The following is a 12245-nucleotide window of genomic DNA, read 5'->3' as shown; positions in this document are numbered from 1 at the left end:
AATGATTTCAACGTTGTGCAAGGTTCTGCAACCCTTTGAAATTGCCACACGTGAAGTCAGTTCAGACACTGCCAGCCTGAGTCAGGTCATTCCCCTCATCAGGCTTTTGCAGAAGAAGCTGGAGAGATTGAAGGAGGAGCTAAAACGGAGCGATTCCGCTAGGCATGTGGGACTTGTGGATGGAGCTCTTAATTCGCTTAACCAGGATTCACGGTTGGTCAATCTGTTGAAATCAGAGAACTACATTTTGGCCACCGTGCTCGATCCTAGGTTTAAAGCCTACATTGTATCTCTCTTTCCAGCAGACACAAGTGTGCAGAGGTGCAAAGACCTGCTGGTGAGACACTTGTGAAGACAAGTGGAACGTGACCTGTCAACGGCTCCTCCTTCACATTCTCCCGCAACTGGGACTGCGAGGAAAAGGCTAAGAATTCCGAGCCCACCCGCTTGCGGTGATGCAGGGCAGTCTAGAGCGAGTGCTGACATCTGGTCCGGACTGAAGGACCTGCCAACGATTACTGACATGTCGTCTATTGTCACTGCATTTGATTCTGTCACCATTGAAAGAATGGTGGAGGATTATATGAGTGACCGTATCCAAGTAGGCACGTCAGACAGTCCGTACGTATACTGGCAGGAAAAATAGGCAATTTGGAGGCCCTTGCACAAACTGGCTTTATTTTACCTAAGTTGCCCCCCCTCCAGTGTGTACTCCGAAAGAGTGTTTAGTGCAGCCGGTCACCTTGTCAGCAATCGGCGTACAAGGTTACTTCCAGAAAATGTGGAGAAGATGATGTTCAACAAAATTAATTATAATCAATTTCTCCGTGGAGACATTCACCAGCAATTGCCTCCAGAAAGTACACAGGGACCTGAGATGGTGGATTCCAGTGGGGACAAATTAATAATCAGTGAGGAGGGGGATGTACACAGTGAAAGGGGTGAGGAATCGGATGATGAGGAGGAGGTGAACATCTTGCCTCTGTAGAGCCAGTTTGTGCAAGGAGAGATTGATTGCTTCTTTTTTGGTGGGGGCCCAAACCAACCAGTCATTTCAGCCACAGTCGTGTGGCAGACCCTGTCACTGAAATGATGGGTTTTGTTAAAGTGTGCATGTCCTGTTTATACAACATAAAGGTGGGTGGGAGGGCCCAAGGACAATTCCATCTTGCACCTCTTTTTTTATTTTTATTTATCTCTGCATCATGTGATGTTTGGGGCTAATTATTTAAGTGCCATCCTGTCTGACACTGCAGTGCCACTCCTAGATGGGCCAGGTGTTTGTGCCGGCCACTTGGGTCGCTTAGCTTAGTCATCCAGCGACCTCGGTGCAAATTTTAGGACTAAAAATAATATTGTGAGGTATTCAGAATAGACTGGAAATGAGTGGAAATTATGGTTATTGAGGTTAATAATACTATGGGATCAAAATGACCCCCAAATTCTATGATTTAAGCTGTTTTTGAGGGTTTTTTGAAAAAAACAAACACCCAAATCCGACAAAACAATTTCAGGGAGGTTTTGCCAAAACGCGTCCGAATCCAAAACACAGCCGTGTAACCGAAAACAAAACCAAAACACAAAACCCGAAAAATGTCCGGTGCACACCTCTAATCACATACAGGCTGAGGCAAAAAAATCTCCCAGTTTTAAAGGTTAACAAAAAAGGCATGGTAAATTCTATTCAGAATGTTAGTACGTAATCAAAAAGTGCACGGATTACAGTTTACTTTCAATTGATTTTGAATATGATCTTATCCAGATGGTGGCCTTCATTCGTGATACACATTTGTAGTGGTTTCTGAAGTTTCGTATCACTCTGCGGGTCATTTCCAGCGCTATCGCAGTAGTTTCTTGACGAAGCTCACATTTGTTTGGCTACGAGCAGAATTTTTGTTACTGGGCAGAAAACAATCCTCATTAGCTTCATGAAAGGTCTCTATACAGCCAACTGGGCCATCTGAAAGCTGATGTCTACAAACATCGACCAAGAACTGCATTTGAACTGAAGGCTGCTATACACCAAGAAAAGAAAATTTCTTATTCAGAACCAATTGAATGTGAATTATATTTCATTTACTTTTAGATTAAGTCAGAGGTTCCCAAACGCGGTCCTCAAGGCACCCCAATGGCCCTGGTTTTAAGAGTATCCATGCTTGGCCACAGGTGACTTACTTAGCACCTTAGTCAATTTGATTTAACCATCTGTGCTGAGCCATGGATATACCTAAAACCTGGACCGTTGGGGTGCCTTGAGGACCGCGTTTGGGAACCTCTGGATTAAGTACTAAAATGTTGAATAGCATTTGCCATGCCATTTTTTTGTTAACCTTTAAAATCTTCAAGTGTTTTTTTGCCTCACCCTGTAGAAGCTGTAGAATACCAGGCTACCGTATAATATTGATTTTATTAACAGGGATATGTTGCTACTTATATTACAGAAAGAGTATAAACTTTATACAAATAAAAAATGGGAACGAGACCAGGAAGATGAGTTTAATTGTAATAATAGGCTACATATTTATACTGTGAAACAGGTCTTATTGTATAGATCATTTTATATTTAAATTTATTTGCCAGATTGAAGATGGAGGCAAAGCAGCCAAGTGTGAGAAGATGGAAGTGGGTGATGAACTGGTGAACATTAATGGCACTCCCTTATATGGCTCTCGGCAAGAAGCTTTGATCTTGATCAAGGGTTCCTACAAGATTCTCAAAATGATTGTTAGGAGGTAATTAACATTTTGTAATTGTTTTAAAGGATGCCTCTAGTATATTAGTCTTGCCTAGTTTAAAGATAGATGTAGTGCTATAAAATGTTTAACATTGTGCTCCATTGCAGCATATGGTGATACTTACTGTATGTGGGGTATTTTGCAGTTGTCTGTGTTGTTGTTTTAGTTAAAAATTTTATTTTGTAACCCTTGTATTACTAAAACATGACTTGGTGTATACTAACGAACACCTGCAGTGATAATGAATAAAAATGACTATACAGCAACATGAAAGAACAAAATACTGTATCAGGATATTTTTTGTTTTAAAATGTGGGATAAGTTTTAGTGTGAAATCTGAAAAAAGGCCCATTGAACGCTTTAGAGAATGACCAAATATGAACAAAAATGTAAAGTCAGGGATTGCAAAAAGTGTTTATTTTTGCTGTAATGGCACATCACACTACGTGAACCCATTCATATAAAGTTTTTACATCGTTATAGGCTTTTTATAATAATATATTAATAATGGTAATAATAGTATTGTAATATGATAGTCTTCTTTTTCTCATACATCCTAGAGGATGCTGGGGATGCTTCACGAACCATGGGGTATAGTCTGGATCCGCAGGAGACATAGGCACACTTTAAGACTTTGATTGGGTGTGAACTGGCTCCTCCCTCTATGCTCCTCCTTCAGACTCCAGTTTAGATTCTGTGCCCAGTGAGACTGGTCACACACAGGGGAGCTCTACTGAGTTTCTCTGAAAAGACTTTATGTTACGTTTATTATCTTCAGGGAGACCTGCTGGCAACAGGCTCCCTGCTTCGTGGGACTGAGGGGTGAGAAGCAGACCTACATCTGTGAGTTCAAAGGCTCTGCTTCTTAGGCTACTGGACATCATTAGCTCCAGGGGGTCCGATCACTTGGTACGCCTAGCTGCTCGTTCCCGGAGCCGCGCCGTCACCCCCCTTGCAGAGCCAGAAGAAGACTTCAGTGACGGCAGAAGACTTCAGTGTTGAGGTACCGCGCAGCGGTCGCGCTGCGCTCCATGCTCCCACACACACAGCGGCACTGGCAGGGTGCAGGGCGCAGGGGGGGGCGCCCTGGGCAGCATGAACACTGAAGTTTTTAAACCGGCTAATAAGTATATTAAAAGTGCCTAGGCACTAAATATAGACCCCCGCCAGTATAAAGATTTGAGCGGTACTGAAGCGTGTCGGTGAGGGGGCGTGGCTTAGCCCTCACAGCTCTCTCCAGCACCATTTTCTCCTCACAGAGACGCTTGTTCTTCCTAAACACTGCTGTATAGTTCAGAGTGAAAAACGAGGGGGGACACAGTTGTTTTGGTGTAATATGAGTTGAAATAAACAAACTATATCATGGGCGCTGGGTGAGCTGGTAAACTCCTTCTGTGTTTCCATGACAGAATGTACTGGGGTCTATCCCTTATAGCCAGTGTGATGTCGGTGGGTGTTTGGTACACGTGTGTCGGCATATTTGAGGCTAAGGGCTCTGCCACAAAGGGAATGACTATGTCGGTGCTGTCGACTCCTAATGGTACTTGGTACATGTAAATATGTCAACATGTCAGTAGAGGTATATTTTTCCCAAGAGAAAACTGTATGGGTATGGGAGACACAGACGAGGGGGGTGTCCCTGTCAGCATCAACAATATCTGACTGGGTGGATATGGACATGATAATGTGATGCATATCAGATAAAGCTATACCTATATGTAATATGTATGTATAGTAAGATTGTGGCACGATCACAGACGTGATAATATTTATGGAGGGAGTCATATTCATGGAATAGATTTCTCTCAGACCCCTCAGGGTCGCAACATTTTTATTTTGCCCAGTTACTACTCCCTGAGATCGACTCGAATAATCTTTCCTAGGTCGACCATAATGTTTCCTGATCAGATCCTCAAAAATTGTCATTCAGTACCTGTTCATACACATTAGAATATTAACGTCACTAGGGACCTTGCTGTTCCTGACATAAAATACGTATACGTATTAGATATGTATATGTAGATGTATATGTATGTGTGTGTGTGTGTGTGTGTGTATGTATAGGTGCATTGGAAGGTATATATGTATGTATATAGACTTTACTTTACTTTAGAACAGTCCAGCACTCTCATCATGGAAAACATCTGTGGGGTGCACTACACAAAAAATCCCCAAACTCCTGGGTGATCTCTGTTATATAGTCCAAGAATAGGCACTCTCCAAACTTCAATATGCTTTAAGGTATATTTAATCCAATACTCACAGGGAAAATTTCACAGCATACATAGATGCATGGCAGGCAGGTCAGCAACGTTTCGGTCCTACAGGACCTTTGTCAAGCTTTTTATCATTTCTATGCCCATAGCAAACAAACAATAAGCAGAGCTAATCGTAGCGGAAGTACATACCTGTCACCAGCTACTCCTTTTATAACCTTGTGCACATTACTCTAACCTCGGCGTGCGTTCCAGCACTCGCATGGAACGCAACCGGAAGTGCCCAATATTTCCGGTTCCGGTCATACACTATGAACGTATCAGCGCCGGCATGGGACGCACTCCAGAGCATCCACAATACCCATTACGTCATCTGAGTATATATATATATCTATATTTTAATAATTATAGAGCGCACTCACAATAAAGAACACCTGTATATCGGTTCACCTTATATCTGAATGATCCAGCCAATTTTTTTCGGGCACCTTTTTTTTTTATATATATCCAAACAGCGCCACCTATGGCCTCAAGTATATTAGATCCATATTCAGCACTCAGGTATTAGGGAGTAAGCCAGTGAAGTTAAGCATATTCCAATTTTCAAAAATCAACATATAAAAGACAAACACACAAACAACACTTAATAAAAATTAGTGTGGTGGAGCATATATATATTACTAACACACCAGTATAAGGGAAAAAATGGTATCAACAGAACACTAGAGGTCCACTGGCATGATAAATAGAAAATTTTATATCAAGAAGTTCTTTCAATTTAATTGTTCATTCAGGCCCCTCGGGGCAATCGTGTCCAGCCGAAATATCCATTCGGATTCACGCTTATGTAGATCTAGGATCCTGTTGCCCCCATGTATCGACGGCGGAATCCAATCAATGATGCGGCACCGGAGCATTGGAATCTGATGGCCAGCCTCCACCCAATGCCTTGCTACCGGTTTGTCCGATTGACCAGTCTCAAGTGCTTGTCTGACAGAGTACCGGTGGTTGGCCATACGTTCTCTAAATCGGCGTTGCGTCAAGCCGACATATACCAACCCACAGGGGCATATAATCAAATAAATTACATGGTCCATAAGACAATGGAGGCGTTGTTTAATATGTATGGACACCCCAGTGTGTGGATGGGGGAACGATGCACCCGGAATTATAGACCTGCACGTTGTGCAGTCAGAGCATTTGAAGCATCCCTTACGAGACGACCGCAACCACATATCACCTTTTCCCTTCTCCGGGTTCAATAAAGGGCGCATTAGGAGCTGCTTTAGATTGGCTCCACGACGATATGCCATTAGTGGTTGTTGCCTCAGATTCCGTCCAAGTTTTTGATCTGAGGTAATAATCCTCCAATTTCTCCTAAAGGCACGTTTGACACTACCAGCCCTCTCATCATATTTGCTGGTATAGATCATTCTGTTCTTCAAGCTGACCTCTGCCGATACTACAGGTTGCCACATTTTAGCTCGAGCCTTAGCCAGGCATTCTTCAATCATCTAATGGGCATAACCACGTTCTTTAAACCGCATTTTCATATCATTAATCTGTAACTCTGCTACTGTCTCGTCGGTATTGGTCCGCAATATGCGCATAAATTGAGAAATAGGTAAACTTGCCTTTAGACTTGGTGCATGATGGCTAGTCGCATACAGGAGACTATTTCTGTCGGTTTCCTTTCTAAAGAGTGTAGCGCATAGGACATTAGCGTCCTTGTAAACTGTTACGTCCAAAAAATCGATCCTCTCATCATCAATCTTTGCTGAAAATTTTACTGGTGTGTTTAAATCATTCAAGGAAGTCACCATCTGCCAGACTGTATGTATATAGAGATATTTATAATGAATGCTGAGGTAAAGTTTTTCCTTCTCAATGGATAGAAGGTGAGAGTCAACCCCTGTTCTGCACGGGACCTTGTCACAAAGGATCGTATGCAGGAAGATATGTGATACTCTAAGTATGTGTCTGCATGTATGTTGTTTATACTGGCATTACATGCGCATGGGGGAGTAGTTGTATGCAACTTAAATAGAGTCATGTCTATATCATTGCAGCATACTGCCGTGCGACTACAAGGGATATAGGACTCTGGTTTTCGGGGGCCACTTCCATGGCGGTCTCGACCAGGAGGGTGTTTTGGATTCACCAATGGAATGCTGAGGCTGACTCCGAGAAGAACTGGTGTATCTTCCCTATGAAGGTGAAACCTGGTTTGGGGATGGCTTTAAGTTGATCTCGGCAGATACCACTGGTAAGTCTACCTTCTTGACCTATGTTCCCTCACGACGGTTGGTGACGCATTTTTGTAGGATGCAGTCATTTCGACCGAATGGATACGGTTTTCCCTTTCTTTGCAGGTAGGGGAAGGTGAAAGAGGTAAGAGGTCAGCAGCCTTTTCAAGTTTGTAGAAGCAGAAATCATCCTCTGTTTCTACCACATCCACCGCGTGTCGCTGGGACTATCTTGCGGGAGCCCACACCGGTGGGACCACGTCTAATACTCTTCAGTCAGTCCTGGAACGGACATGGATTAGTGAGTTTAAGAATAGAGTCCAAAGGGGGACATACTGGAGTTTCCAGACGATTCCCCTCACTGATTTTTCAAAATCTCCTCTGGACGGGGAGGTAGTATGCGACGCCATACTAGGTCAGGATCAGGTCAGTTTCCTGCTGTCCCGGTCACACACAAAAAAAAAAAACTGTTATTCAAGCTTTTTCGTGCTTCTGAGGCCGGAAGGCCTGGTCAGAACAATCCCAAACAATTTCTACTTAAGAAGCTGAACTACAAGATGGAATCTCTCGGGGCAAGGATCTCCAATCTGGTAAAGGAGAAAGAGGGTCTAAATATGGTTCTTCCGCATTAGGCTTACCTTGGTTTGCTATTCAGGATTGTCGGTGCCAATTCACCGTAGTGATGTCGGTATGATGATTTCCTTCAGTAGTAAAAGCATTATTACTCTGTACTGGGACGCTCTCCTGCGTACAGAGAGGGCAAGAAACAAGTGGTGCAAAATGTTGTTTTATCCCTGACAGATCTTCAACAAGGTGGTTGACTCCTGAACTTGCCAGAATCACGGTTGATCCCAACGACGTGGTTGTCGGCATTGGGAAAAATGTTAGATACAGAACTGTTGAGAGTTTGTTTCTTCCAATGGAAAGAGCTCTGAAAATCCAGAGTCGGGTCAGATCTACAACAGTGTCAATCCATCAATACGTTTCATTGATGAAAAAGTGGGTTGTGGCCTACAAGGCCATTCAGTGAGCAGGTTAAATGCCAGAGTGTTTTTTAGCGGGTCCAATTGGACATGTGGTCCGGGTCTCACCTGCACATGCACCGGAAAATAATCTTATCTTCCAGGACCAGAATTTCTCTCCTGTGGTGGCTGCTCAGTTCTCACCTCCTAGAGGGACGAAGGTTCGGGTTCCAGGATAGGATCCTGGTGTCCATGGATGCAAGTCTCCAGGGCTGGGGAGCAGTCATTCAGGGGGAAATTAATTTCCAGGAAAAGTGGTCAAGCCAGGAAGCTTGTCTGCACATAAACAATCTGGAACATCTTGTTTGTGGTCTGCCCGTCTTAATTCATTCGGACAATATAAGGCAGTGGCGGATCGGGGGAGCAGAGTGGAAATGGTAGAAGCCACAAAAGTTTTCTGCTGGGCGGAAAGGCATGTAAACGCTCTGTCAGTGATCTTCATTTTGGGAGTAGACAACAGGGAACCAGACTTCCTCAGCAGACACGATCTCCATTCAGGAGAGTGGGGCCTTCACCAAGAGGTCTTTGCAGAAGTGTCAAGTTGTTGGGGAATTCCTCAAATAGACATGTTGACGTTTCGCTGCAACAAGAAACTTCAAAGATATTGTTCCAGGTCAAGGGACCCTCAAGTAATAGAGGTGGACGCCCTGGTGACACCGTGGGTGTTTCAGTCGGTCTAGGTGTTCCCTCCACTTCCACTCATTCCAAGGTGATAAAGATCATAAGAGGAACATTGTTCCAGACTGGTCTAGGAGGGCCTGGTATCCAGATCTTCAGGAGTTGCTCATAGAAAATCCCTGGCCTCTTCCTCTTCGAGAGGTCCTGTTATAACAGGGGCCATGCGTGTATCAAGACTTACCGTGGCTGCGTTTGACGGCATGACTGTTGAACGCAGGATCCTATCCCGGAAGGGTATTTCCAGTAAAGTCATTCCCACACTTCTTCAGGCTAGAAAAGAAGTAACGGCAAAGCATTACCTCCGTATTTGGAGAAAATGTGTCTTGGTGTGAATCCAAGAAAGCTCCTACGGAGGATTTTCCGCTGAGGCGGTTGCTCCATATTTTGCAAGCAGGTGTGGATGCGGGCCTAAAGTTAGGCTCCACTAAAGTACAAATTTCGGCCTTATCAATTCTCTTTCGGAAGGAATTGGCCTCCCTTCCAGAAATACAGACCTTCTTGAAAGGCGTGTTGCACATCCAACCTCCCATGGGATCTTAATGTGGTGTTGCAGTTCCTGCAATCTCATTGGTTTGAACCTTTACGTAAGGTTGCATTAAAATTTCTTACTTGGAAAGTAGTCATGGTGTTGGCCTTAGCATCCGCAAGGCGGGTATCTGAATTGGCGGCTTTGTCTCACAAAAGCCCTTATTTAATCTTCCATGCTGATAGAGCGGAGTTGAGAACTCGTCAGCAATTTCTGCCAAAAGTGGTTTCACGTAAACCAGTCTATTGTGGTGCCAGTGTCTACTGACACCTTGGCGGAATCGAAGTCTCTCGATGTGGTCAGAGCTTTAAAAATCTATGTCGCCAGAATGGCTCATATTGGGAAAACAGAGGCTCTGTTTGTCCTATAGGCTCCCAACATGATTGGGGGCTACTGCTTCCAAGCAGACTATTGCGCGCTGGATCTGTGCTACGATTCAGCAGGCTCATTCTACGGCAGGATTGCCGTTACCGAAATCGGTGAAGGCCCATTCTACTAGAAAGGTGGGCTCATCCTGGGCGGCTGGTCGAGGAGTCTCGGCATTACAGCTTGGCCGAGCTGCTACTTGGCAGGGATCAAACACCTTTACGAAGTTTTACAAGTTTGATACCCTGGCTGAGGAGGACCTCTTGTTTGGTCATTCGGTGCTGCAGAGTCGTCCGCACTCTCCCGCCCGTTCTAGAGCTTTGGTATAAATCCCATGGTTCTTGAAGCATCCCCAGCATCCTCTAGGACGTAGAAGAAAATAGGATTTTAATACCTACCGGTAAATCCTTTACTCTTAGCCCGTAGAGGATGCTGGGCGCCCGTCACAGTGCGTACTGTATCTGCAATTATTGGGTATGTTTACACACAGGGTGTATTGTGTTTGTCAGCCTGTTGCTGATGATGTTCATGCCATAGCATGCGTTGTGCTGTTATTGGTTGTGTTTACACACACAGGTTGTGTTACGCTTTATGTCAGCGTATTGCTGCATATTCTTCATGCTGTCGGCTGGTGTTCTATTGAATGCCACGTTCTGCAGCATACTGGAGGTGTGAGCTGGTAAGATGCTCACCATGGTTTAACAATAAATTCTTTCCTCGAAATGTCCGTCTCCCTGGGCACAGTTACTTAAACTGGAGTCTGGAGGAGGGGCATAGAGGGAGGTGCCAGTTCACATCCAATCAAAGTCTTAAAGCGTGCCTATGTCTCCTGCGGATCCCGTCTATATCCCATGGTTCTTGAAGCATCCCCAGCATCCTCTACGGACTAAGAGAAAAGGATTTACCGGTAGGCATTAAAATCCTATTTAACACAAATGGTGCCACTATATTGCAAACACATAAGACAAGGGAGTATAATCACTGTGTGATCTCATGTAAACTGTGAGGAATCCCAGATAAACCATGGATGAGCTGCGGTAATCTTCAGCAGCTTCTTTTTCACATTGTTTTTGTTTATTATCTTCATTGAAATCCACATGTAATGGAAGAGGAAATGAAATATGGTTCAGTAAGTGTAGATCTAGTTGCCCATTGTATGAGAAATATAGAAGTCCTGGAAACCTTATTGTGTATAAGTACAACTTGCAGTACATAGGAGTCATCAGTTCCTCCGATGTGCTTGCATTTACTGTAATTAAAACTGCTTTCATTAGGGTACTTTAACCTGGAATCCTCAGTCTTCTCTCCCAGATCATACAGATGAGATCTATAATCTTGGGTATGCATACACAGAAACGGGATCAGTATGCATTGCCGGAGCTCGGGATCCTGGCGGTTGTAATACTGACGCCTGGATCTCGAAGTTGGTAAGACCGACAGGGGTAAGTGTGGGGTGTTCTAGCCTAACCCTAACCCTCAGTTCCCACAGCCTACACCGAAAACCTCTGAATCCCCCCCCAGCACTTACTGTCTGGATGCTGTCTGTTGGGATTCCGGTGTTGGTCTCCCTGCCCTTTCGGAGTTCCGGTGTATGGATTCCAAAGGGTTTTTGGATTCCGGCGTTGGTATTTCGACTGCTGGTATCCCCACAGCCGGCATTCTGACTGCATCCCCCCAGAGACAACTAGCTACCTATTGTATATTAACTCAACAATATGAATTTTTAAGTACTGTATACCGATTACAATATCCAACAGGGAAATAAACATATACACTTCAAATAATCCAACATAATAAGGTTGGCCTCTTTCCACAGCTGTAAATATAATCTTTACATGGCGAGGAAACATCAGAAAGATGTTAACGTTGTTTCTCAGAAATGCCCTTCTCTTACCTTTTATGATTAAAAATGACAAAATGTACCAGTTTTCTATGCCTGTATATATTAATATAGGTATATTCATGTAGGTTACAGAACTTGGTTGCGTGACTCCTGCATTGAGCACGTCAACTTTGCTATTACAACAAACTTGTTCATTGCTCACGGTCTTCTATATGTTTAGCATCATCGTGTGGCAAAAGATGGAATTTGGAAATTGTGTAAAAGCTGTAAAAGGAATGTTAGGTTACAAAGTGCTTCCTTACATACAGCCACATACATTTTCTTTTTCTTATCGGAAGAACAAAGCCTTAAAATGCAGGGGAAAATAGCAAACAGACACAATGGGGTAAATTTACTAAAATGGGAGTTCTATTTAAGATGGGATGTTGCCCATCGCAACCAATCAGATTCTACTTCTAATATATCTAGCACCTTCTAGAACACAGGTTCTCAAACTCGGTCTTCAGGACCCCACATGGTTCATGTTTTGCAGGTCACCTGTACATTTTTTCAATGTGACACTTGGTGACACACAGTGCAGCTGCTGGGAGACATGGAAAACGTAAACCGTGTG

General features: G+C 43.8%; 1 protein-coding gene across 2 annotated transcripts in view; it reads left to right on the top strand.

Moving 5' to 3' along the window:
* SHROOM4 (shroom family member 4) overlaps nucleotides 1-12245 on the top strand; it is a 398216-nt gene that overhangs the window by 163001 nt on the left and 222970 nt on the right. The window contains exon 2 of one of the 2 annotated variants that reach the window (XM_063937014.1): nucleotides 2581-2732. The exons of the other annotated variant lie outside the window; for it this stretch is intronic. Coding sequence (XP_063793084.1) covers nucleotides 2581-2732 — 152 coding nt within the window. The remainder of the gene's footprint in view (nucleotides 1-2580; nucleotides 2733-12245) is intronic. 2 annotated transcript variants of the gene reach the window in all.

The sequence above is a fragment of the Pseudophryne corroboree genome, chromosome 8, assembly GCF_028390025.1.
Source record: "Pseudophryne corroboree isolate aPseCor3 chromosome 8, aPseCor3.hap2, whole genome shotgun sequence".
Classification (NCBI taxonomy): domain Eukaryota; kingdom Metazoa; phylum Chordata; class Amphibia; order Anura; family Myobatrachidae; genus Pseudophryne; species Pseudophryne corroboree.
Note: the sequence above shows the minus strand (reverse complement) of the source record. Positions and strands in the feature narration are given on the sequence as shown.